The 27,898-nt window shown below is 42.4% G+C and overlaps 1 protein-coding gene across 2 annotated transcripts; it reads right to left on the reverse strand.

The window, feature by feature from the left end:
• Nucleotides 1–1,267: 1,267 nt before the first annotated feature.
• Nucleotides 1,268–25,977, reverse strand: csnk2a2b (casein kinase 2, alpha prime polypeptide b). Of its 2 annotated transcripts, none has more exons than XM_056281405.1 (12): nt 24,956–25,977; nt 23,989–24,100; nt 23,039–23,140; nt 21,732–21,782; nt 21,415–21,474; nt 19,993–20,076; nt 14,509–14,619; nt 12,603–12,704; nt 12,225–12,325; nt 11,582–11,730; nt 2,278–2,361; nt 1,268–1,872 (listed from the first exon to the last, which is right to left on the reverse strand). In XM_056281405.1, exons 1-11 carry the CDS (start codon nt 25,057–25,059, stop codon nt 2,285–2,287), a joined length of 1,053 nt encoding a protein of 350 aa, XP_056137380.1. In that variant the 5' UTR covers nt 25,060–25,977; the 3' UTR covers nt 1,268–1,872; nt 2,278–2,284. The 2 variants fall into 2 exon arrangements, with proteins under 2 accessions (XP_056137380.1, XP_056137379.1); XM_056281404.1 differs by having other exon boundaries at nt 14,494–14,619.
• Nucleotides 25,978–27,898: the final 1,921 nt, after the last annotated feature.

Raw genomic sequence — 27,898 nt, forward strand, 5'->3', positions numbered from 1 at the left:
ACTGTTGCTGTACCCATGAAAACCAGTTTAAGCACTGCAACAGGCCAAAGCTCATTTACAAACTTTTAGCTTGAGGGTTTCATGAATACAGTTAAACAACCATGTAAATGTAACTGTGTAGTCTGCTTGCTCACAGTAAAGCTTCTGCTGAAAGCATCGGAAAGAGGAAGAATTAAAGTTATCCAACTAGGATTCCAAAACGATTCAAAAATCTATGTTGTAATCTTATAAAACACACTTCTTCCTTCAGCTTGCTCCGTTTCTCAGGGGTTACCACAGCAGAGTTTATTGTTTCCATCAGGACCTTGTGAGGACACAGCACTAATAGCGGCCGTTGTTAACTCGGGCTTCGACCGATCCTGTATGGTCTTGTCAATCCACATACTGATTTGGCAGAATTTTACGTCATTTTTACATTAATCTTTAAGTTAATCTTATAAAACAGACTAAACATTTCTAACAATATTACATTTAGTCCATCCATTAGTCCATCCATTATCCAAGCTGCTTATCCTGCTTTCAGGGTCGTGGGGATGCTGGAGCCTATCCCAGCAGTCACCGGGCGGCAGGTGGGCAGACACCCTGGACAGGCCACCAGGCCATCACAGGGCTGACACACACACACACACACACATTCACACCTAGGGACAATTTAGTACAGCTGATTCACCTGACCTACATGTCTTTGGACTGTGGGAGGAAACCGGAGCCCCCGGAGGAAACCCACACAGACACGGGGGGAACATGCACACTCCACACAGAGGACGACCCGAGACGACCCACCAAGGTTGGACTACCCCAGGGCTCGAACCCAAGACCTTCTTGCTGTGAGGCCACCGTGCTGCCCCTCTTGTTAATGTTCTCACAAATGATAAATTGCATTCCTCTTGTTAAATATAATACTGAGGGCTATATGCAAATTCTGTATGAAAACATTTGTTAGCTAAATTTCAAACTTGCCCCTGGTTAAATATCACTCTGAGTTTGGATCTATTTTAATGCATATTGTCCCCTCTCCAAAATGTTTTTGTCACTTTCCAGTGTGTACTTACCAAGTTACTAATGAATATACAAAATTAAATTATTAATTATAATTACTCGACCGATTGCAACTCTACCTCAGAATATCCAAACCTGATCTGAATACAATGCGTGCAAACAGATGACCTCACTTCTACTCAGAAGTATACAATCCACACATGACACGAGGTTCATCTAAATAAAAATCATTTATTTTTTTCATTATTATTATTATAATAATCGTCATCATTCTATCTAGAGAGTCCACCATGCCACTTTCAAAACTGGAGTAGTGTTAAGATGTCTGTCTGTCTGTTCGGGGTGGGATGGGGTGCGCTCACACAGTACAGGACAGACAGACGGACGGATGGAGAGATGGCTTGAGGAGGAGAGGAGCCGGGGGAGGGTTGGGCGCGCTCCTGTTCATTCTCCATGCTGATTCAAACAAGGAGCAGAGGGTTTATAGACGGGGAAGCAAAGGTGGGTTGGGGCAGGCAGAGGAGAGAGGGGGTTGAGAGAAGGACACTGTCTTGAGGAGAAGCTTTTCTGTTGACCTACATGAGACGGAGTTGGGACGGGTGGGCAGAGAGAAGACAGCTTCCTGCTCACTGGTCAGGCTGCTTGATGAGGGACCAGGACGAGCCGATCACAGACTGGTACAGAGAAGGAGGGTGTATGTATAAGTGTCTGCAGGTGTGTGTGTGTATGTGTGTGTGTGTGTGTGTGTGCATAAGCACATATCTGTGAGTGTGTAACTGGTCAGCGCAACTTTGATCCACTGTCAACTGTACACTTGTCAAAGTTACTGTCACACCGGGTACAGAGTTGAGGTAACAAACATCCTTCTTCCCACTGTATGTGAGTGTGTGAGTGAGTGAGTGAGTGAGTGAGTGAGTGTGTGTGCGCGCGCGTGTGTGTGTGTGTGTGTGTGTGTGTGTGTGTGTGTGTGTGTGTGAGTGTGTGAGTGATAGAGAGAGAGAGAGAGAGAGAGAGAGAGAGAGAGAGAGAGAGAGAGAGAGAGAGAGAGAGATTAGAAAAATCATGTAAGCTAACTGATTAACTGATTGTCCAAGACACTGTATAGTTTTCGAGGGCAGGTGCTGGACTTTCACAGTGAGTTGTGCGCTTGTGAAGTAATAGGGGGTTACACATTCTGCTGTGACGAGTGTTACGGAAACAGAATCTCCTGTTCAGGTTGCGAAATATAGAACTATAACAACAGTAAACACAACGCTAGAGTTCTATACAACACATCACCTGTGTTTCATCGGGCTGTGGTGTTGCCACTGGAAACCATGTTATTGTCCGAGTTTGACAGACACTTCTCCTTCACCACTGGATCTGCAGAGAGGAGGAGGAAGGAGATATCAGGGAAATGGGTGAGAGGAGATGACAACAAAGAGGGGGGAGACAGGACAATGAGAAAATGACAGACAGAAGTCCAAAAAAATAAAATAAAAAGCAAGTGAATAATGAAACCCTGTTAGCATGTGTAGATTTCCACATGTGATGCTCCATGTGTGTCCACATGTGATCCTCCATGTGTGTCCACATGTGATGCTCCATGTGTCCACATGTGATCCTCCATGTATGTCTGAGGCAGCTGTAGGGACAAGACAGTAAGGAACATCTGGCCACGCTGATGTGAAAATAAAACGTACTTTAGACTCAGTCTTAAAAGCAATATGCCCTTTTCCTTTTTTTAAATTTCCTCCCTTTTATTACCCCACTGTTCCAAGCCGTCCCAGTCGCTGCTCCAGCCCCTCTGCTGATCTGGGGAGGGCTGCAGACTACCACATGCCTCCTCCAATACATGCCAGCCGCTTCTTTTCACCTGACAGTGAGGAATTTCACCAGGGGACGTAGCGCGTGGGAGGATCACGCTATTCTCCCCAGTTCCCCCTCCCCCCTGAACAGGTGCCCCAACTGACCAGAGGAGATGCTAGTGCAGTGACCAGGACACATACCCACATCCGGCTTCCCACCCGCAGACACGGCCAACTGTGTCTGTAGGGATGCCCGACAAAGCCGGAGGTAACACGGGGATTTGAACCGGCGATCCTCGTATTGGTAGGCGACAGAGACTGTCACGCCACCCGAACACCCAAGCAATATGCCTTTTATGAAACATCTAAACACCATGATTCTTTAAATCATATAACCATTATTTAACAAGGTAAAACATCTCATTTACAAGGGACGCGACTAAGACAGCAGCAACTCACAACATAGTTAAGACACACCACGTAACACATTTTATACATATAAAAAAAAAAACAAACAAGGAGTAGACAGGCACCAAATCCAGGTCAATCAAAACCAAGTCCAAGTAAAAAAAAAAAAAAAAACCAATGGCAGGTTCCAACACACTTCCTGCCTTTCCCATTTTAAAGCCATTTAAATTCCACCAAGGTTCATTTTTAATTCAAATGTACACTCACTGGCCACTTTATTAGGTACACCTTGCTAGTACCGGGTTGGACCCCCTTTTGCCTTCAGAACTGCCTTAATCCTTTGTGGCATAGATTCAACAAGGTACTGGAACATTCCTCAGAGAGTTTGGTCCATATTGACATGATAGCATCACGCAGTTGCTGCAGATTTGTCGGCTGCACATCCATGATGCGAATCTCCCGGTCCACCACATCCCAAAGGTGCTCTATTGGATTGAGATCTGGTGACTGTGGAGGCCATTTGAGTACAGTGAACTCATTGTCATGTTCAAGAAACCAGTCTGAGATGATTCGAGCTTTATGACATGGCGCGTTAGTAGCCATCAGAAGATGGGAACACTGTGGTCATAAAGGGATGGACATGGTCAGCAACAATACTCAGGTAGGCTGTGGCGTTGACACGATGCTCAATTCGTACTAAGGGGCCCAAAGTGTGCCAAGAAAATATCCCCCACACCATTATACCACCACCACCAGCCTGAACCGTTGATCAAGGCAGGATGGATCCATGCTTTCATGTTGTTGACGCCAAATTCTGACCCTACCATCCTAATGTCGCAGCAGAAATCGAGACTCATCAGACCAGGCAACGTTTTTCCATTCTTCTATTGTCCAATTTTGGTGAGCCTGTGCGAATTGTAGCCTCAGTTTCCTGTTCTTAGCTGACAGGAATGGCACCCGGTGTGGTCTTCTGCTGCTGTAGCCCATCTGCCTCAAGGTTCGACGTGTTGTGCGTTCAGAGATGCTCTTCTGCATACCTCGGTTGTAATGAGTGGTTATTTGAGTTACTGTTGCCTTTCTATCAGGTCGAACCAGTCTGGCCATTCTCCTCTGACCTCTGGCATCAACAAGGTATTTTCGCCCACAGAACTGCCGCTCACTGGATATTTTCTCTTTTTCGGACCATTCTCTGTAAACCCTAGAGATGGCTGTGCGTGAAAATCCCAGTAGATCAGCAGTTTCTGAAATACTCAGACCAGCCCGTCTGGCACCAACAACCATGCCACGTTCAAAGTCACTTAAATCCACTTTCTTCCCCATTCTGATGCTCGGTTTGAACTGCAGCAGATCGTCTTGACCATGTCTACATGCCTAAATGCATTGAGTTGCTGCCATGTGATTGGCTGATTAGAAATTTGCATTAACGAGCAGTTGGACAGGTGTGCCTAATAAAGTGGCCGGTGAGTGTAGGTTCTTTAGAAGGACACTCCACGCAATGGGAACACATTTATTTGGATACATTTTTTGTTTAACTTTTTGTGTTTTTGTTGAGCTCATATATATTTTTTTCTCTTATGTTAATATATATTTTCACTCGTGTTAATATATATATATTTTCTCTCCCGTCAATATATATTTTCTTTTATGTTAATGTATATATTTTCTCTCGCGTCAATATATATTTTCTCTTATGTCAATATATATTTTCTCTTATGTTAATATACATCTTCTCTTCATCTTCTCTTATGTTAATATATTTTAATATAATATATATAATATATATATTAATATATATATTTATATTTTCTCTCATGTTAATATATATTTTCTCTTGTGTTAATATATATTTTCTCTTGTGATAATATATATCTTCCCTTATGTTAATATATATTTTCTCTCGTGTTAATATATATTTTCTCGTGTTAATATATATTTTCTCTTACATTAATATATATTTTCTCGTGTTAATATATATTTTCTATTACATTAATATATATTTTCTCTCGTGTTTATATATATTTTCTCATATGTTAATATATATTTTCTCTCATGTTCATATATACAGTGCATCCGGAAAGTATTCACACCCCTTCACTTTCCCCACATTTTGTTATGTTACAGCCTTATTCCAAAATGGATTAAATTCCTTTTTTTTCTCATCAATCAACACACAATACCCCATAATGACAAAGTGAAAAAGGTTTTGTAGAAGTTTTTGCAAATTTATTAAAAATAAAAAACTGAAATATTGCATGTACATAAGTATTCACACCCTTTGCTATGACACTCAAAATTGAGCTCAGGTTCATCCTGTTTCCACTGATCATCCTTGAGATGTTGCTACATCTTGATTGGAGTCCACCTGTAGTAAATTCAATTGATTGGACATGATTTGGAAAGGCACACACCTGTCTATATAAAGGTCCCACTGTTGACAGTGCATGTCAGAGCAGAAACCAAGCCATGAAATCAAAGGAATTGTCTGTGGACCTCCGAGACAGGATTGTATCGAGGCACAGATCTGGGGAAGGGTACAAAAACATTTCTACAGATTTGAAGGTCCCAAAGAGCACAGTGGTCTCCATCATTCATAAATGGAAGAAGTTTGGATCCACCAGGACTCTTTCTAGAGCTAGCCGCCCAGCCAAACTCAGCAATCGGGGGAGAAGGGTCTTGGTCAGGGAGGTGACCAAGAACCCGATGGTCACTCTGACAGAGCTCCAGCAATTCTCTGTGGAGATGGGAGAACCTTCCAGAGGACAACCATCTCTGCAGCACTCCACCAATCAGGCCTTTATGGTAGAGTGGCCAGACGGAAGCCTCTGCTCAGTAAAAGGCACATGACAGCCTGCTTGGAGTTTGCCAGAAAGTACCTAAAGGACTTTCAGACCATGAGAAACAAGATTCTCTGGTCTGATGAAACCAAGATTGAACTCTTTGGCCTGAATGCCAAACGTCACGTCTGGAGGAAACCAGGCACCTCTCATCACCTTGCTAATACCGTCCCTACAGTGAAGCATGGTGGTGGCAGCATCATGCTGTGGGGATGTTCTTAAGCAGCAGGAACAGGGAGACTAGTCAGGATCGAGGGAAAGATGAATGGAGCAAAGTACAGAGAGATCCTTGATGAAAACCTGCTCCAGAGCGCTCAGGACCTCAGACGGGGGCGAAGGTTTACCTTTCAACACAACAATGACCCTAAGCACACAGCCAAGACAACGAAGGAGTGGCTTCGGGACAAATCAGTGAATGTCCTTGAGTGGCCCAGACTTGAACCCCATTGAACATCTCTGGAAAGACCTGCAAATGGCTGTGCAGTGACGCGCCCCATCTAACCTTACAGAGCTCGAGAGGATCTGCAGAGAAGAATGGGAGAAATACCCCAAATATAGGTGTGCCAAGCTTGTAGCTTCATACCCAAGAAGACTTAAGGCTGTAATCGCTGCCAAGGGTGCCTCAACCAAATACTGAGTAAAGGGTGTGAATACTTATGGACATGTAATATTTCAGTTTTTTATTTTTAATAAATTTGCAAAAATTTCTACAAAACCTTTTTCGCTTTGTCATTATGGGGTATTGTATGTAGATTGATGAGAAAAAAAAGGAATTTAATCCATTTTGGAATAAGGCTTTAACATAACAAAATGTGGGGAAAGTGAAGGGGTGTGAATACTTTCCGGAAGCACCGTAATTTCTCTCACATTAATATATTTTCTCTTATGTTAATATACATCTTCTCTTATGTTAATATATATCTTCTCTTATGTTAATATATATTTTCTCGTATGTTCATATATATTTATCTCGTGTTAATATACATTTTATCATGCATATATATTCTTGTTAATATATCTTCTCGTTAATATATATTTTCTCTCGTGTTAATATATATTTTCTCTTGTGTTTATATATTTTCTCTCATGTTAATATATATTTTCTTGCTTTAATATATATATTCTCTTATGTTAATATATATTTTCCCTTGTGTTAAAATATATTTTCTCTTATGTTACTAGCGGGGAATCCTCAGACGAGTTGGGTCAGAGGTCATTATGTGAGACTTGATTGGCAGGATGCGACTTGTTGTGTAGTCTTGCCAAGACACATTTCGAACATATTAACGCTGTTTATGAGAACGCTTTGAGGCAGTGACACTTGTTTTGCTATACCGAAGGATAAACGAAGGTGTGGATGTAACTTGAGCCACTTTCCTCTGAGAGACTTCCATCTTGCCAGGACTGACATGCAAAGATTTGCCTCAGTTAAAGCTAAAATCACTGTCTGCAGCATTTGTTTATTTGTTACATCAACAATCACCAGGTAAAATTACCATTTATAAGAAGACTTTTCCTCAGCATTAGTGCAGACCCACAGAAATACCTTCTTTTCTGTACAGCAGTAAATGCAAAGGTCGGTTAATGAAAATTTTTAGATCAGGATGTGATTATAACTTGATCTAGGCCAACCCGTTGCTGTTTGTCAGACCATCTATGCTCTTTGTAAAGAGCACCAAACTTTCTTTCTTTCATTCATTCATTCATTAATTTTTTACATTTTTTGAGCTGAAGCATGTTGGTATGACACAAAGTAGGTAGAGCTCCCTGTATTATGCAGGAATATTGGAGGGGGTTGATCATGTTTTCTTTAGACTCACCAGCATGTTAGACCACCAGCATGTGAGGTAAGTGCATATGAAGGTGACACGCCGGCATTAACTACCTCAACTCTCTGGGTAGACTGTTGAGAGGCTGAGATGACATGTGCTCCTACAACACTAACACTGACATCTCGAGTCAAACCCACACCGCCATCACCGTCTTCTACAGCTACGCCTCTTAATAGGGATGTCCCGATCCCATGCACGGCATCGGTACCGGGCCAATATTGGCCCAGAACACTGGATTGGATATTGGAGGGGAGAAAAAATATGATCCAATACCTATCCGATACAACAATGGGAAAATCTAGCTTAAACCATCACCAAAATGCTTGTATATTGCCTTTTTTTTTCTTCCCGTGGCACTTCCTGTGGTAAGCGGCATCCGGTAAAGTGGTGCAGCGTGTCGAGTGAGGACAACAGCAGTAGCCATATTGTGGTTAAGTAAGTCTCAAAACCCATGCATATAAAAACGAGGTGTGTACACGTGATGCAATCACAGAGAACAGCATCTGTGAGCGGAAAAGCACCCTCGTGGGGGAACATTTCTGCCCCGCGTGCATAAACACAGTCCCGCGAGCCTACGACCGCTAAACACTTGCTCGCTCATCAAGTTAACATTTGAGATGGGGGTGGAATGGACCGTAGCTGATGGCTCCGCTCCTTTCAGAGATCCCATTTTAATACTGCTTGAAGGTATTGATTTAGTTTACTGTACACACTGCAATACTCTGTCAAACAAAGTTAAAATGGGTGGCAGTCTTTCACTGTATAAAGGCTGACAGACCACAACCAACTGTTGATGTGGACTACATACTGGGAAGTATTGTTGTTCTCCAGTTGAGTGAGATGTTTTTAGTTGGGTAATTGGCCACCATGAGCAAAGTACTTCCATGTATTTATTATTATTATCATTATTATTATTATTACTTGTTAAATAGAAAAACTAAATATCAGATTGATTTCGGTGTCGGCATATAGCCAAAGCTGTGGTATCGGCATCAGAAGTGAAAAAGTGGTATCAGGACATCTACACCCCTTTATATGCTATATGCATGGACACCTCCATCACTGTCCTCTACATCTACACCCCTTTATATCCCTTATACATGGACACCACTATCACTATCCTCTACATCTACATCCCTTTATATCCTTTATACATGGACACCTCCATCACTGTCTTCTACATCTACATCCCTTTATATCCTTTATACATGGACACCTCCGTCACTGTCCTCTACCCCTTTTATCCTTTTTCAAAATGTGAGTAGGTGGAGACAGTCCAAAAAAGACTGTTTACTTTCTAAATATCACAGATTACATAATATATGAAGTCAAACCATTCTGAATATGAATTATACTTGAAAAGCAATAATATCAAGTACACCTTCAACTGCCCCAAAATTGGATTTTAACACCATCTTTTAGGTCAACTGTCACACAGACAACTGAGGGTTGTGTTTTTCTTTCATTAATGAAGTAGCAAGAAGAGACATGCATTCATTTACAAGCCACAGCTCAACAGACTACTGCAGACAAAGAGCCCATTTGTTTGCAGACAAGTAAAGGAAATATAAGGATGCCATTAAGCAATCCTTATATTTCCTGGGAGGTTTCTGCTCAGTGGCAGACAAAACGTGTAGCAAAAACCAAGCTTCTAGGGAACTGATCTGAACACCAATTGCTGTTCTCCCATAGCAACCACACTATCGAACCAAAATTAATTTAATATTTTAAAGCAGAAAAGTTACCTGCTGCCACTTTAAGCCAAATCCACAAATTGACACTCGCACGTACATAGAAATATGTGTGACTGCTTAACCCTCAGAATATCACTGCTGCATTCAGACCCTTCTGCATATTTTTGCAATAATAATGAATAAAGAAAAAAATGACAATTGTTTGAAAGCTTATATATTTAGAAAAAGCTCTCTAAGTTTCTACACATATGTAAAAATAAATAGAGTTGACGCATAAAAAGATGCAACAGGTTGCAGTGACACACGAAGGACACAGTTAAGATGCTTTCCCTGATACATACATACATATACATACATATACATGATGTTATACAGTAGCATTGATGAAACTGAGCATTTCTCTTCAGGCTTTAGAGACACACAAATGAAGGAACACACGGCTGCTGTAGACCAGAGGTCAAATGTGTAAAACTTTGTGTATATTTAGGTGTAGAAATCTGTCCTCTCTCACATTGGCTAATGTTCATGAGTCCACCATCAGGAGAACACTGAACAACAATAGTGCGCATGGCAGGGTTGCAAGGAGAAAGCCACTGCTCTCCAAAAAGAACAATGCTGCCCATCTGCAGTTTGCTAAAGATCACGTGGACAAGCCAGAAGGCTATTGGAAAAATGTTTGTGGACGGATGAGACCAAAATAGAACTTTTTGGTTTAAATGAGAAGCGTTAGGTTTGGAGAAAGGAAAACACTGCATTCCAGCATAGGAACCTTATCCCATCTGTGAAACATGGTGGTGGTAGTATCATGGTTTGGGTCTGTTTTGTTGCATCTGGGCCAGGATGGCTTGCCATCATTGATGGAACAATGAATTCTGAATTATACCAGCAAATTCTTAAGGAAAATGTCAGGACGTCTGTCCGTGAACTGAATCTCAAGAGAACGTGGGTCATGTAGCAAGACAACGACCCTAAGCACACAAGTTGTTCTACCAAAGAATGGTTAAAGAAGAATAAAGTTAATGTTTTGGAATGGCCAAGTCAAAGTCCTGACCTGAATCCAATCGAAATGTTGTGGAAGGACCTGAAGCAGCAGGTCATGTGAGGAAACCCACCAACATCCCAGAGTTGAAGCTGTTCTGTAGAGAGGAATGGGCTAAATCTCCTCCAAGCTGATGTACAGGACTGATCAACAGTTACCAGAAACGTTTAGTTGCAGTTATTGCTGCACGCGGGGGGGTCACACCAGATATTGAAAGCAAAGTTTCACATTACTTTTGCCACTCACAGATATGTAATATTGGATCATGTTCCTCAATAAATAAATGACCAAGTATAATGCTGCTGTCTCGTTTGTTTAATTGGGTTCTCTTTATCTACTTTTAGGACTTGGGTGAAAATCTGATGATGTTTTAGGTCATATTTATGCAGAAATATAGAAAATTCTAAAGGGTTCACAAACTTTCAAGTACCACTGTAGAACAAAATTAAGGCTTGTCCAAAAAAAAAAGAAAGAAAAAAAGGTTGGTATCCAGTCATGCATCACTTTGTAATCATAGTGAAGGTTTTTTAAATGATAGATTACATCCTAACACAACGTAGTGAAAGGAAAAAGCTCTAAATACAATTTCACCCAATTTCACATTTATTATTCCTTTTTGCCAACTCGCAAAATCACACTAATCGGATTTGAAAGACTGCATATACGGTACGCATGGTGTGAAAGATGTGCACTGGTACGCAGATTCTCACCACCCGTGGATTTTAATACTTTCGGAAACTTGCGTGGGAATTGGCATAAGTACAGTTTTCGTGTGTGGGCACAGTTTACACATTTGGCCCCAGGAGTGAGAATACTCCTGCCTTAAGCACATGCCCCTATATTTGTGTGTTTCTAAAAGGGAATGCAATCTCTACGTTCTCAGCAGCAACCTACAGCAATTAAGCTCAAATATGTGTATGTATTTGCCCGTGTGTGTAAAATTGTGGGTGAGTGGATTGTTTCCACATGCAGGACTGTTTATTCTTACAGAAGTAAGGGTGCTCCATGGCTTCTGTGGCTGTCAGTCTCTGCTGGTGGTCGTAGCGTAGCAGCTTGTCCAGCAGGTCAAGGGCTTCAGGACTCACCAAGTGTTGGTTCTCTGTCTGCACAAACTGCTCCCAACGCTTCCTGCTCTGCCTGTTGAAAGAGGCCGTAGTCTAAACATGTTTCCGGGACATATTCAACAATAATGATTACGAAACATGCTATTGTGTCCCGCCTTAACATTTTTCAAGCAGCATATGGAGTTATTATTCAAATGGTGGTGAATAAAAATGATCAGAGTGAAAATAAAAACATCACAACATTATTTTCTCTTTTTCATGAGACTCTACAGGACAAGGGAGTCAGGGGACAGAGTGAGCAATGGAATGGTGCTCCTGAAACTGGAAGAGGATCAAGTGTTCTTTATAAGGACCCTTAAGCATGGCAGAGACTTGCAGTCATGGGAGGCTTGAACCCGGTCCTTCAGGTTGAGGGATAGTTTTCCTATTACCTAAACTATGCAGCTTCCTGTTAACTTGTAGTTTGTATGCTGTAAGCAACAAGTGTCTCTCAACTATGTAACTATGGACACACTGAATGTGAAGGACACACACATCGCTTGCTTTCTGGCCTTAGTGTTAACTCACTGTCCCAGTAGGTCTTTAAAGCGTGGGTCCAGTTCAATGTGGTATTTACGCAGGTAGCCGAACAGCTCATCGGTTCCAAGAACCTTGGCGATCCGCACCAGCTGGGGGAAAAAAAGGAAAGACTAGAATGAAAACTGTTTCTTGTGTGATAGTCAGTGCTGGTGTGTTTTCCCAAAAGAAACGTTTTAAATAAATGAGATTTACTCTTTGGTAATTATTCAGTCTTAATATAAAAATAATTATTTTATTCAAATCATTAATTGCTTTAAAATGACAGTATCTGATACAAATATCCCATTATTTGTTTCTCAGTAGAAGTGTGTGTGTGTGTGTGTGTGTGTGTGTGCGTGTGAGACAGAGAAAGCTACAGACACATACCTGGTCATAGTTGTCTTGTCCATGGAAGAAAGGCTCTTTCTGAAATATCATACTGGCCAGCATACAGCCCAAGCTCCACATGTCTAGACTGTAATCATACATCTGCAAAACATGCAGGGACGCACACACAGACAAAAAAAATCAGAATATTTTGTATAAGAAAATCTGAAATGTGACAAAAAGCTTGTGGAGTAAGCATGAATGTGTGTCACAGCAAATGGTTGCATGAGCAGGAAGGGACTGATAGCAAGAGCATCTCCTAACTGCATGTAGGGCTGCACGATATGAGGAAAACATGTGATATGCGATAACGTTGGTGAATATTGTAATGACGATATGACTCGCGATCAATAAACAAATATTGAAGTATACAGTTTTAATGTCTTTCTGCTTTAGGTTTGCAGCTAACATAGACCCCAGACAATGAACAGCCTATGCACGCTGAATAAAAAAATGAAATGCATTATTTCCATTCCAGCAACATGGTTTTGTTGAAAAAAAAATGCACCTGGATAAAGCCGCTATATTGACAATGAGCAAATACCACCAACTTGGTTGCATGGCAACACAGTATCTTCATCACTTTAACACAACATCTAGGCCTATTTAAATATAGCAGCGACTAGGAGTTTATGCTACTAGGAGCCTATTTAAATATAGCAGCTACTAGGAGTAAATGATTATGTAACAGTCTCAATTTAAAACTGATGTGTTACCAGTTTTGCAGAGTAACTAATGTTAGAATTTTATTTTTTACATTATATTTTGTTGTTACTGAGGCGGAATAAACCAAGTGACACTACCACCTTTTTTCCAGAAGGGGGCACCAGAGTCAACACAAACTGCATATACCATTTATCGCAGTTCAGGCAGTCTTTTGCGACACATATATCACACATGTTGATATCGCGATGAAGGTAAATTTTCGATATATTGTGCAGCCCTAACTACATGTATAAATCCAAGTGCAGGGATCACTATTTTTTTATTTCAAACAGAAAAACTTGTTACTCAGTTGAGTAGTTGAAGGAAACTCGGGTATTTATGCACACCAAGCTGCAAGTCCTCTGGGTAAGACAGCTCACCACATAACATCCACTAAAAAAGCTCCGTTTTGGAATCAACAGACTCAATGTTTTGAGAAGTACCTAAAAAAACTTCCAATCTGAAAAGACAATCCCAGTATAGACAGTCGGCACCGTGACAGTCCTTTTTTACATTTTCTTTTTTGGACTTTTCTTGAATTCTCATGTTTCCACTGTTGTCTTCCTGCAACAAGTCACTCCTCATGGGACTACAGAGTGAGACTTTTGCTCTGAGTTAGAAATGGATTGCTACCGTGGCTAAGTTTCTCTAGACTCCATCCAACCATTATCCAAACCGCTTATCCTTACTCAGGGTCGCGGGATGCTGGAGCCTATCCCAGAAGTCATTGGTCAGCAGGCGGTAAGACACCCTGGACAGGCCGCCAGGTCATCACAGGGCCGACACACATACACATTTACACCTAGGGACAATTTAGTACGGCCGATTCACCTGACTTACATCTCTTTCGACTGTGGAAGGAAACCAGAACACCTGGAGGAAACCCACGCAGACACAGGGAGAACATGCAAACTCCACACAGAGGATGACCCCCGAGGTTTCTCTAGACTCCTCTCATAATATTCTGAATCTGTCATGACCTAAAAAGAGCTATTTTTGTAGACGTTATTTGGCAAAGGATTACATTGCAGCTTGGTGCGCAACAGTCAGCTGATGCAAACTTGCTCAATACAGAATCAATTTAAAAGTTTCTGCAACCCATCACTCAACTGAGTCCTAATGATAGGAAAACAGGACTTCGCTTGAAAAATAGCAGATTTTCCTTGAAGTATGCCAAGTGTTGCACCTCTGCATGTGTTACCTGGTAGTCCACTAGGAGTTCAGGGCCTTTGAAGTATCGTGAAGCCACTCTGACATTGTACTCTTGAGCGGGGTGGTAGAACTCTGCTAAACCCCAGTCTATGAGACGCAGCTATGAAAACACATGATGAAGACAATCTCGCAGTTTTATTTGGTGATTTTTGATACAGGATTCATTTAATCTCTATAAACACCAGTTCAGTTTTCCCTACTCCAATGAATTCATTCTCATGTACATGTGCTGCTCTCACCTGGTCAAGTTGGGAAGTCAGCTTCTGGGTATAATGTGATGGAATAGTAAATATACTTCCCTTTAGTTCAGTGGATAGCGCAGCATTAAAATGTTACTAGTAAAGCATTATTCCCCACTGTATCCAAATCCATCACAGTAATCCAATTTAGATCAAATATTCCAGCACAGTTGACTAACAAGCACTACCAACTATGACCCAACATCAGTTCTCAATAAGCTCTGCAGGTACAGAAGCAGATGCATGAATAGAGCAGAAGAGAGGAGGATGAACTGTATTGAAACTCGGTGTAGGAGCCAAATGTCTCCTGACAGTCCATATTTAGTATTATTTAGTAATCTGAATATTTAGTGTTGATGTTTATGAGTTACACTCTGTGTATCTTTATACTACTTTCATTATATTCGTATTGTGGTGGTGTGTAGGCCTAATGGTGCCTGTCGCTTTAAGAACGGGAGAATAGTTTCACTATGTTGGTAGGCACTTGTTAGTGTATTTTGGGATATTGAGTGGGAGAGTGGAGTCTCGCAGTTTTCTGACCGTGTTGATTAGGCTGCATCGGAAAGTATATTTTATTTGGTGATGTGTGGATACTATTCATCACTTGGATGCAATTCATCGCGGTCTCATGTCTACAGTTAAAATAAACATTCGAAATGGAGCAAAGGGAATCATTCTTGGACCAAGCAGACACGCTCAGGAACACACATCAGCCACATGACTCTTCTCTTCGATTTAGTTTATCAGAAAATCCTTACATTTAGTCAGAAAACCTCCTGCAACGCGTGAAAAAGGGGAATATTGGGACAGATGCAAGGCTTGTGAAAGTGCCGATGGCTTCGGCGAAATACAAAGAAACTCTCTCATGAAGATCACTCATGCACTGCAGAGCTAAGGAAAGAGGTACGGTAAGCAGTGAAAATTTAGCATTGCTAGACTGGAAATCATTTAAAAGTGATGTGTCATTATGGAACAAGGTTTTGTGGGGCAAGCTTGTCAAAAAAGAAAGGTGAAAAATGACAGAGAAGGCTGTCGAGGATAAACTGCACAGGTTAACCCAACCTAGAAAGGCTAAACTAGGTCATCTAACCAACCAAGCAAATCAGCTTGAGAGGCTAATGGAAGACGATGCTAATGTAAACAGATCCATCCATTTTCCAAGCCACTTATCCTAATCAAGGTTGCGGGATACTGGCGCCTATCCCAGCAGTCATTGGGCGGAAGGCGGTGAAAACACCCAGCACAGGCCACCAGTCCATCCCAGGGCCAACACATTCACACCTAGGGACAATTTAGTAAGTCCGATTCACCTGACCTACATGTCTTTGGACTGCGGGAGGAAACCGGAGCACGTGGAGGAAACCCACGCAGACACGGGGAGAACATGCAAACGCCACAGAGGAATTAATATTAATTAAGATCAATATTATATTATATTAATTCAATAATAACAAATAATAATTCAATAATTGTGTGTCTGACATTCTTGCGTAAGAAGCAGGGTTGTTGTGAAGTGTCTAGTGTGTTGATGTAGTGTTCTGTGCTGCCACGTCTCACTCTCAACCTTCACCGCTGGCTAGCAAAAATGCAAACAGGAGAGCTGAGTACGTAAGTCTCTCCCTGCCAGTATATAGCCTCTCCAACAGCAAGCCCTACATAGTGCCTCCTCGTGGCAACACACGGTAACTGGGTACACCTGGGACCCTTGCTGAACTACAAGGGACTCGGAGCAGGTCTGGCCCCTAGATGTGTGGTATGCAGGCCCACCAGTGTGTGGATATTCCCTGATGCCCACAAACCAGCCCCCAGCTATGGGTTAAATAGTGCCACTGCCTGGTGGATACCTCGGGAGAGGAATAGGCTACAGGAGTAAACCCCTACAGAAAATCAACATCCACAGTGCTGTTGTTTTTTTGTTGTTGTTCTTGCCCTTTTGTATCTGCTGAAGTCGGAGAGTACTGCTGGCGTCGTGTGTGGCTGCCGCTTCTCCCTCTCGTAGCCCAAAGACTTCTGTATATCTGTGTTATGTTTATCTGTTGTCTTGTTTCACCCCGTTTATTGTAAAGTGACTTTGAGTGTTAGAAAATCAAATATAAGTTTGATTTATTATTATTACTACATGGATGACTGCCTGAAATCTGTTGCTACAGATGAAGCAGCTATATCAATGTGTCAGGATCTCATCAAAATCTGTGACAAAGGAGGGTTCCAGCTTAACAAAATGGATGAGCAACAGCTGGAAAGTACTTGACTCCATTCCAAAGTCTGAACTGCAAGGAGAGATGGGGAAAAAAAAGAAAAAAAAAGATCTTGACCAGGATGAACTTCTTCTGGAAAGAGCCCTTGCTCTCAACTGGTGTGTTGAGTCTGACACATTTGAATTTAAGATCACCATCAGAGATCGCCCTTTTACAAGAAGAGGACTTCTTTCAGTTGTTGGTTCAGTTTATGACCCATTAGGCATACTGACACCCATTGTTTTGCCGGAAAAGAAGATTCTGCGAGACTTATGCAGACTGAAGATCAGATGGAATGATGACCTACCAGAGCACATCAAGAAACGGTGGTCTGAATGGTTAGTTGGTCTTCCTGCTTTGGAACACTTCTCAGATCCAAGATGTCTTAAACCTGGAGGGTTCGGCGATCATACATTTGAGCAATTGCATCACTTTGCCAGTGCTAGTGAAGATGCATATGGCTCAGTCAGTTACCTTCTGGTGCGGAACATGAATAACAAGACACATTGTGCGTTTATGATGGGCAAATCCAGAGTGGCGCCCCTTAGGCAACCTACCATTCCCTGTATGGAGCTGACTACTGCTGCGGTAGCTGCAAAAATGGATGGTGTGCTGAGAAGGGAGCTACAACTGGATCTTGCAGAGTCAATCTTTTGGACTGACAGTACAGTGGTACTCAAGTATCTCCAGAATGAGACCACGCGTTTCCATACATTTTTAGCGAACAGAGTTTCAGCTATTCTGAAAGACTCTGAAGTGGAACAGTGGAGACACGTGAGCACCGATAAGAATCCAGTAACTGTGCCTCAAGAAGGCAAAGAGTGGAAGATTTCATGAAGAACACAACTTGGGTGTTTGGTCCAGATTTCCTTTGCAGTCGAGTTGAGTGCTGGCCAAAGATTCCAGTGAGCAATACAGAAATAATATTAGATGATCCTGAGATCAAAAGAGTCAACAGTAAATTCCATAAAGGTGGAAAAAAATACAACTCCATTCAAGAGACTGATCAACCATTTCTCATCATGGACAAAGCTGAAACGAATTGTGGCCTGGTTCTTGAAGCTTAAAGCCTTACTTTTGGGGCTCTGTTGAAAACGTAAAGAGTTGTGTGCAGCCAGTGAGTGAGACAGCCTAGACAACAGTCAATATGTTCAGCTGATTCAAAGGGAGATTGACAGTTTTAAACCAAGCTTCAAGCATACATGCATTTCAGTAGAAGACCTTGACGATGCAGAGCTTGACATTATCAAATTCTGTCAGAAAGAGAAGTTCTCTGATAAGATTTTAGCTCTACTCAAGGGACAGAATGTGAAGCACGGTAGCCATTTGTATAAGCTAAACCCTGTGTTTCAAGATAGTCTGTTGCAAATTGGTGGAAGGCTACTATGTTGGGCAGCTATGCCAAAAAATTGTAAGCAGCCTGTCATCTTGTCTAGAGACTTTCACATTGTTGATTTAGTCCTCTGGCAGATCAACAAGGAAACTGGACATGGAGGCCGCAATCATATGTTCTCAGAATTGCAACAGAGATTTTGGATCCCTGGTGCCAACACAGCTATTTGAAAGGTCCTTTCAAAAGTAAGTGACATGTCGCTTACATGAGAAACAACTAATGGCTGATCTTCCACAAGAACGAGTAATGCCAGATGCTCCACCCTTCACCAAAGTTGCAGTGGATTTCTGACCATTTGAGGTGAAATGAAGAAGAAGCTTCACAAAGAGATAGTGTTATATTCACTTGTTTAGCTGTTCGTGCAGTTCAGATTGAGCTTGCCTCATCACTGGACATGGACTCATGCATAAAAGCAATCCATCGCTTCATAGCATGGAAAGGAAAAGTGAAAGAGATTCACTCAGACAATGGGAAAAACTTTGTTGGAGCCAATCATGACCTAAAAGCAGCCATTGCTGACTGGAACATCTCAGATTTTCAGCATTTGTTTCATCAGCATGGGATTAAATTGACATCTAACCCTCCCACAGCTTCTCATCATGGTGGAGTGTGGGAGAGGTTGATAAAATCAGTGAGGAAGGTGCTGAATTCCACTGTGAGAGAACAAATCCTTGATGAAGAAAGCCTCAACACAGTCTTATGTGAAGTGGAAGCAATCATCAACATATTGGACAGACCCATCACAAAGATGTCTCCTTATGGAATCAGAACGGGACAGTGGTAAAGACTGATCCCCTACAATGAGCCATGTACTGGTAACCCCTGGCTCTCTTCCTCTCTGTCTATTTCTCTACATTCTTTCAGAAAATGAACATGCCAACCTGACCGGCAAAATTATGGACAATTAATGTGCCTACTAAGCGCTTCTTTCTGTTATGTTTGGAACATTGAATGTTTGACAATACAAATGCCTGTTCATTTTTGTAATGGCGGATCGTTCTAAGCTCTAGCATTATCAGAACTTTAGAGGCTGGTAATGTAGGAGCCAAATGTCTCCCTATAGTTAATATTTAGTAATTTGAATATTTAGTATTGATGTTTCACTCTGTGTATCTTTATACTTTCATTATATTTATATTGTGGTGGTGTGTAGGCCTAATGGTGCCTGTCGCTTTAAGAAGGGGGAATAGTTTCACTACGTTAGTGGCCACTTGTTAGTGTATTTTGGGATATTGAGTGGAAGAGTGGAGTCTCGCAGTTTTCTGACTGTGTTGATTAGGCTGCATTGGAAAGTATATTTTATTTGGTGATATGTGGATACTATTCATTACTTGGATGCAATTCATCATTGTCTCATGTCTACAGTTAAAATGAATGTTCAAAATGGAACAAAGGGAATCATTCTTGGACCAAGCAGACACGCACAGGAACATGCATCAGCCACATGGCTCTTCTCTTCAATTTAGTTTATTAGGAAATCCTTACACTCAGAGAAAACTAAAATGGGTAGAAAGATAGTGAGGGGGATAAATATAAGACCCACTGTATTAGTACACTGCCATACTGGTGTCAAAGAGTTGATGGAGACAAAGAGCGCCACCCACCTTTCTCATCTGGTGGTCAATCATCACATTGTGCGGTTTGACATCACGGTGCATGATCCCCATACTATGGCAATAGTCCAGCGCCTAGGACCCCCCCACCCCAACCAGGACACAGACACACACACACACACACACACACACACACACACACACACACACACACACACACACACACACACACACACACACACACACACACACAATGCCAGAGACAGACATACATGCACATACACGATTGCATCAAGTCAGAACCTTATCACACCACTGAAAACCACAATCTATCAAAAGAAAGACTGGTTAAGAAAAAAACGTGAATTTGATCCAGATGTTCAAATTGAATTACTAAAACAGTCATGCACTCATTCTCATCTTTAGCTTGAAAGTCACTTTTATATAAGATGGCTATGGGTACGTTCCTACAATACACTATAATTTACTTTCATGATTTATGCAATCCCTTCTGGCCCACGCAAAAAAGATTTACACGTTTGATATCCAACTTATTATAAATATCTCCCGTCACAGTAGGGAATTGCTTTAAGGGACAAGATTAAAACTGAAAACAGGTTAAAGGGGCTATATGTAACTTCTGCCTGAACACTGACTTCTATCATTCAGTGATATGTGCAACAGCAAATCAATCCAGCATGCAGTTAGTGGATACCAAGCACATTTGCCAATATCTGCTATTCTGGAATGCCTTCAGTAGGTATCTGTTTGTCTAAAATCCCTGCACAGTTTGCTGTGGACTGCAAGGGTGAGCGAGCCATAAAAACCACTCAGCTAGCTTTGCTCCTGAATTTTTGAATGTAGAAATCTGCAGTACGTGTGTGTATGGTGGCGGAGGATTACTTTCTTACAATCATTATGACTCCGCTACCTCACTGATATTTTCAAGTCATATTCATCCATTATCCAAACCACTTATCCTTACGCAGGGTCGCGGGGATGCTGGAGCCTATCCCAGCAGTCATTGGGCGGCAGGCGGGGAGACACCCTGGACAGGCCGCCAGGCCATCACAGGGCTGGCCAGCCAGCCAGCCAACAGAGACACACACACACACACACACACACACACACACACACACACACACACACACACACACACACACACACACACACACATTCACACCTAGGGACAATTTAGTACAGCCGATTCACCTGACCTACATGTCTTTGGACTGTGGGAGGAAACCGGAACCCCCAGAGGAAACCCACGCAGACACGGGGAGACCATGCAAACTCCACACAGAGGATGACCCCCAAAGTTGGACTACCCCGGAGCTCAAACCCAGGACCTTCTTGCTGTGAGGCGACCGCGCTAACCACTGTGCCACCATGCCGCCCTCCAAGTCATATTACCAAGCCAAAATACTACACATAGCCCCTTTAGGTTCACTACTATCTAAAAAGCGGTCTCACCTTCAGTAGTTCATACATGTAGAAACGGATATCGAAATCTGTCAACCTCTGGTATAACTCCTGCAAAGAAGGGAAAGAATATATAAGCTTGTATACGCCAATGCATATTGTTATCACATGAATAGAACATGATCGAGATTGTTAAAGACAAAAATTGCTGAAACTTTATTTCCATAATTATACAAGACCAAAAGCTTACAAGGACCACCAATATGGAACAGATAGAGGGTGGGACATCAAATGAAAGCAAAATATATTATATATGACCTCTCGGACGAGACGCTAAAAAGCATGCAGAAGAAAAGTGATTATTGTACCTTGAAGTCTGTGTTATTGATGCATTCAAAGACAAGTGCTGGAGTTCTGGACTGTATAGCCACCACAGAAAGATAAGGAATGGGGGGGGGGGGTCAAAGAATTGAAATCAGTAAACAATCAGACTAAATCACCATTGAAAGCAAGAGCAGGGGTGAATTCAGCTTTGATTCAGCCAAAAGATTCACTTATTTTCCTTTATTAAGAACAGGCTTTTATTTTCCACATTTGACAACCTCATTCTTCAGCTGTTCCTATTATTTGAAGGAAACCTCCTCCCTCAACCGGCCCACTGACAGTGAATGGATGCCAGTGTGCAGTGAGCAGCCCTCAAAACACCCACACTGCCCCTGGAATCCCTCCAACACACTGCCACATAGACAGGTATAGCCCCCGCAGCACCGTGACAAGAAAAGATCCTCTGGAATTTAGAAAATAATTGTAATCCTCTGTTTGGGACCCCTGTTTTTGTTCTACACGATTAATTTATTTGCCAAGGTAACATGAAAATGATTACTGTGTTTGTCAAGCAAATGATTCAAACATCACCAGTCAATAATCACATTCAGTCCCTATGCCCACTGTATGTGATTACGTCATATGAGAGTCCTTCTGCCAGTGACAGCACATTTTAAATCCCCGTACAAACTAAACTGCTGCATCATCCAGACATGATCTATATATCACACACACATTTGATGGCAAGTCAAAAAGGAACCATTGTTTGTGTATGAGTGAAGCACAAAGGAATAATTATTCAAGTGAAACATTCCAGTTTTTTTGAAAGGCTCACAAGCTGATGTTTCACAAGACACACAAATTAGTTTACAAAAGGCAGATAAATCATAATCAATAATTGTCCTGATTACTATGAAACAGTGATTATCACAGGCAAAAACTAAATCATCTATTATTTGGACTTTGTAATTCCAATCAGATACAATGAGCTGTACCCAGTCCTGGAGGAGTAGGGATACCAAATGGAGACATGCAGGTGATACAAGCCACATCTAACTTTGATTTTGACCAATAAACAGTGAGCGCACACAAATCTTGAAACTTTATTGGGTTTTTTTGGGGGGGTTTTTTTGTTAGTTTTTTTTTTTTTGGGGGGGGGGGTTTGTGGGGCTCAATGGACAAAAGTACACAGCATGTACTTCCAATGTTAAGAGTTCAACTCTGACTGCTCCATGCCATCCCCTCTCCTTCGATTCATAACTGTCATCAAGGGTACCAAGTGTCGCGATACACAGGACAGAAGTGCCATAAAAACCACTGAAAACTCCATCAGGACCATAGGAGAGCCTACCACAGGGTCTTTGACTGTGTCCACCAGGCGGATGATGTTGGTCCCTCCTCGTAGGTTCTCTAGGATCTTGATTTCTCGTTTAATCTTCTTCTTTTTGACTGGCTGGTTCATCATTTGGGGAAAAAAATGACAAGAAGAACAACCGCAGAAGATGAAATAGGTTGTGAGAAGCGATAAACACACCAAGAAGTGAAAGGCAGACTTTGTCTGCATTAAATTTCCGATTGCATCTACTCTCATGACCCTGATGAATTCTGCTGATTCTGCAAGCCCTGCTATTCCTGCTCCCTTCAGCAGGAGTCTGTCAATCTTAGCCATCTCCATGTCAGCTGGTGGAGAGGAGAAGGTGGACAGACAATGAGCCCATATCTTAGCCAATGCATGAAGTACCCACCCACGTTCAAAAAGCTTATAAAGAAGAATGGAAAGCAGAAGTAATGCAAAGCAAATGGCAGGATTGTCAAAACGTAAGAATTAGGCGTTAGTGTAATTGAGAAAAGGATTGACTTTTGTTGGGGGGGGACTTCTATCACCATTACTTTTAAATGACATCCTTCTAACTCATTTCCCCCATCCAAACTTCAACAGACAATAGTCCTTTATGTTGCCTAACACACATCCCAAAGCCCATGAAATCCATTGCACCTGTCAGCGGTATATACTTAGATCTGTCAATCTGATTAGAGGGCAGTTTTCTGTTTGAAGATACAACATTTCACAGTGACAATGGTAACAATTTTAGGAATGACACTACTTATTCATTACGACTTAGTAGAAATAGGAATCAGTTTCAGAAAGCCCTCTGAGATGCTAGTTTGGCTATTTCACCAGCGGTGTCAAGGCAGAGTGGAGCAAACAGACAGTTCATACGGTGCCACGTTGTTCTGCTGAGACATAACAACACACTATCCACATTTTCCTCATCAAAGCGTTACATTTGAGGTGCTCACCTTGAGTATCTTGACCACCACCTTCTCATTGTTGGTGATGTTAATGGCTTCAAACACTTCGCTGTACTTCCCTCTGCCCAGTTTACGAACCAGCTGGTAGTCCTCCTGGTTGCTGAGGGGATTGTGTGAAAGAGAATAATTTCATCGATCTAATCCAAATCATTATCATACAAATGAAGAGTTCCTTTTGCACTTGTACGATGTCTGTCAGCAATGACTTGTGTTGCTATATGACTTGTAAATACGCTCTCTTGGCCACAGCAAATTCCAGCAAATGTATTGTACTTGTCAAATAACGGGAATCTGATTTCTATTGAAAAGCTACCAGAGCTAACCCTAAACCTTCTGACATAGTACAGCGATCATACCCTCAACATGCACAATGTAGTTTCACACACACACACACACACACACACACACACACACACACACACAAGAAGCCACTATTTGTTGGGGTTGTATACAACACACATGCAGTAAAAGTACCACACTAAAGAAAATATGTTTAGGCCTGGACTTGGACATCTGATTCTGCACTTCTCAGGTCCTGTTACAGGAAGTAACATAATGTACTACATGGACACTCTGGTTTATTTTAAGATAGGAATGGGCAATAATTACTCATTAACCTTTATCATATTTCAATGATATTAAGTTCAGTTGTCATGTCGTGATACACAATTAGGTTGTTTACATTTAGGATAGCAAGAATCTGTTGCCTAAAATTTTCCACAAAATGAGGTCTGAAATATCTGAGGGAATTTGAATCTGAAAACTAGTTTTGGTGCGACACGACACTTTTCCAATCCGTTACCAATTAGTTCAACGTGGTGAACCTCTGCTGGATTCTCGAACGTGGTGTTTCTGCGTTATGCGAGCAGATATCGCGATATATTACTGCTATTCTGTAACACTCCCTATGATTATCTTCCTCATCATCATTCCCATGTCGCCCGGGTTTCCTCACCTCCAGCTGGGTACGTGCGCTTCGTAGTCCCAGTATTCCCGGCTCTTCAATGTGTTCACGTCTGCGTACACCCGGGACTTGCTGCCGGCCGCTGGACCAGGCATGGCGAGATCCGGGCTCGGCTGCTGTGAAGGATGAAGGGGGGTGCGGGTCGGCAAGATTCCTTGTGCGTGAAAACCGGCGGATCACGGCAGAATGACCGCCGCTTTCGATAACGAGATATTTGCCCCGTCTGTCAGATCCAACGAGCAAGGCAGACTCGCGTGCCTCAGGCGAACCGACTCCCCCAAATAGACAGAAAAGATTGAGCTTATTTGCTAAAGTCTGCCGGGGTACGCGACTGCAAGTAAGCCGCTAAGCAGCGTTAATTGCTCCGATTGTCCAGAGCAGCAGAGCCGCGGGGCTCCAGAGGTTGTTGGCGGAACCAGAGACGGTGTAGCAGCGAGGCTAACCGACGAGGGAGGGGAGGCAGTGGGGTGTTGAGGTAGACAACAAACGCTCGTTTGTTAGCTTAATGTAAATTTAATTAAAACTGAGCCTAAAGGCCACAAATGCAAAGACCGGGAGGCTGTGACTCGATATGTCCCGGGTTAGACCCCCCCTCGCTGTGCTTATGGGCCCGGAGTCGGAAAACGCAGATGATGGAGGAGGTGGAGGGGGCTTACTATGTTGCTGGGTTTTTGTCAAAAGCGACAGACGAGGCAAATCCCTCCGGTATTCCGACGTTACCGATCAGTAGGTGATTTGACAGCCACCCCTTTTTCACGATCGGCGTCTCACGCAGGCTGGAAGGGGGTGGAGTAGGGCAAATTGATGTTGTTAGCTAACATTAGCATGCGATGCTACATCAGTACGAAGGTATCGCACCGACGGGGAGCGCGTGGTGCCGTGCACCATCGGCAGAACGCGTGACATGTGCGACGGCGAGGGAGCGTTTGTCGGGTCCCTGGAGCGCCCGGCGGCGGTCGGGGTTCGGGGGCTGTCTGCAGACCCCGGTCGAGACCGCAGGGGAGCGACTGAAGTGCAAGGCCACCCGGATGTGAAAGCGGCTGCCGGGGTAAAGTTACAGAACGCCATCTGGTCCTCGTCGTGTAACTAACAGCTGGGGGAACAGCGCCGTCAGTGGTTCGGGAGATCGTTGCCTTAAAAACGGGAACTAAATTGATCAGGATGAGGAGGCCCCATCAAACAAGTCTCGTTTCTGACCGGCAACAGAAGGACATCAATATTTGCACAATAAAGGAATCTTGCACTAACAATGAATAGGCGACTACTACGAAGATGCAGCCTGTATAACTTTAAGTGTTATTAGCATCACCGCAGATCAAATCCGATCCAATCCCTAAAAAAAACCCACTTAACAATATCCCACTAACATGTCTGTGAATGTTCTCATTGCATATCCCACGAACGTTTTGCTTTTTTTTTCATCGTAAGAGCCGTTTAGCAAGCTTTTACCACAGCGTAGGACGTTGAAAAAACGTGTGTTGGGCAACTGCAGCAATTGCTCATTACAACACAACAAACCTTCGCTGATTTTAACAAACAAACGGGCTTGTTGTTCTTTTCTCATGTATCCCCTATGTGTAAGCTGTACAACATATGGTTAAGCTGCGTTAAAGTTTATTCTCCATTTTTAATGTCTATCAACAGACTCCAAGTCAGATCCTGATGGTCGAATGGTGTCCTACTCACAACCACCTGCTCTCCACCGACAGCAGTTTCTCTTACAGAAAACCAACGCAAACACCAATGCATGCTTCCTTCCCGGGAGCTACACCACTGTGACGTGACTGTCACCTTTTGTAACTTTTCAAGAGCGTTTCGTTAACATCCAAAGACGTACACGCAGTAACGCAAAGCATAGCCTTTGATTTCTGAAGGTACGTCTTTGCGTCAAAAGACACCAAGCAGAAAGGTAGCCCTAAATCTGGAAAAGTGCTGATCGCAGCCTGGAGTCCTTACACACCTTTAAAAAGCATTGACCAAAATGTTGGATTCAGTAGAAAAAAAAATATTGTTCACGAATGCACTTAACTGTCCAAAGTAACAGAAATTACATATGCAGTTATGTTACTCGGTGGAATTTTGCTTAACTAATCAAACACAAAGCATGTAATTTAATAAATGAAAAAAGTTTTATTTGTTAGTGCTGTGTGTAATTGAATGCTACATACAGATAATCTTAGCATGAATGTACACATACTATACGTCGCCACAAGGTTTTTTCTTTTTCCTTTTTTTTTTAACTACATCATTCACATAACTACAGTACAATTTAAAAAAGTCTATGGGAGGGAACCGTGCCATGAGGAATAGCAGCGGCTCCCAGACACACACAGGAACTAACGACAGCAAGCATGCAGAGAGGAGACACCAGGGTCCGGGAACACCGCCAGCAGAGAACGGCTGATGTGACGTCATTGTTACTTAGGGTAGGTTAACTGTGAAGTGACATTTTCACTAAAATTTCTCGTTAACAAAGGGAGGTAAATTTCATCATTTGTGCTTTTCGAAGGAATGTAGTCCCCCATTATCCCATGAATGTCCTGGGATTGTTTCCCCTCCAGGATTTATGATGAGCAGAAGCTTTTTAAAAGATGATATATGCAATCCAACCAATCACACGTGTCGATACCTTGCCGTTAATCGACCCAAGACTATTTGGCACATGTCCAATATGACCAACCGTACTGTCAAATCTAAGTTTTGGATAACTAGTCCTCACAGCATCTTGAAGTTGGTCCTGTTGAACTCAACTCCTCGCTGACCGTGTGACCGGTTCGTACAACAGACCACCGCTGTCAGAAGCACAACTCCCATCGTTACTGTTGCTGAACTTGCCAATGCTGCTAGGATGGGACAGTTCTTTGGCTTCGAGTGTAAGATGAGTTTGTAATCAATATACTGCCATACAGTATGTCTTGTCTGCACAATATAGGA

Source organism: Lampris incognitus, chromosome 6 (genome assembly GCF_029633865.1).
Source record: "Lampris incognitus isolate fLamInc1 chromosome 6, fLamInc1.hap2, whole genome shotgun sequence".
In the NCBI taxonomy this organism is placed as follows: domain Eukaryota; kingdom Metazoa; phylum Chordata; class Actinopteri; order Lampriformes; family Lampridae; genus Lampris; species Lampris incognitus.

What these genes read in the sequence shown, in the direction of transcription:
- csnk2a2b (XM_056281404.1), bottom strand. Translation starts at nt 25,059, where the DNA reads ATGCCTGGTCCAGCGGCCGGCAGCAAGTCCCGGGTGTACGCAGACGTG. An exon ending in TTTAAAGACCTACTGGGACA is followed by an intron (nt 11,731 to 12,224) that starts GTGAGTTAACAC and finishes CTCTTTCAACAG; the next exon opens with GCAGAGCAGGAAGCGTTGGG. An exon ending in CATGGAGCACCCTTACTTCT is followed by an intron (nt 2,362 to 11,581) that starts GTAAGAATAAAC and finishes TCCTCTCTGCAG; the next exon opens with ATCCAGTGGTGAAGGAGAAG.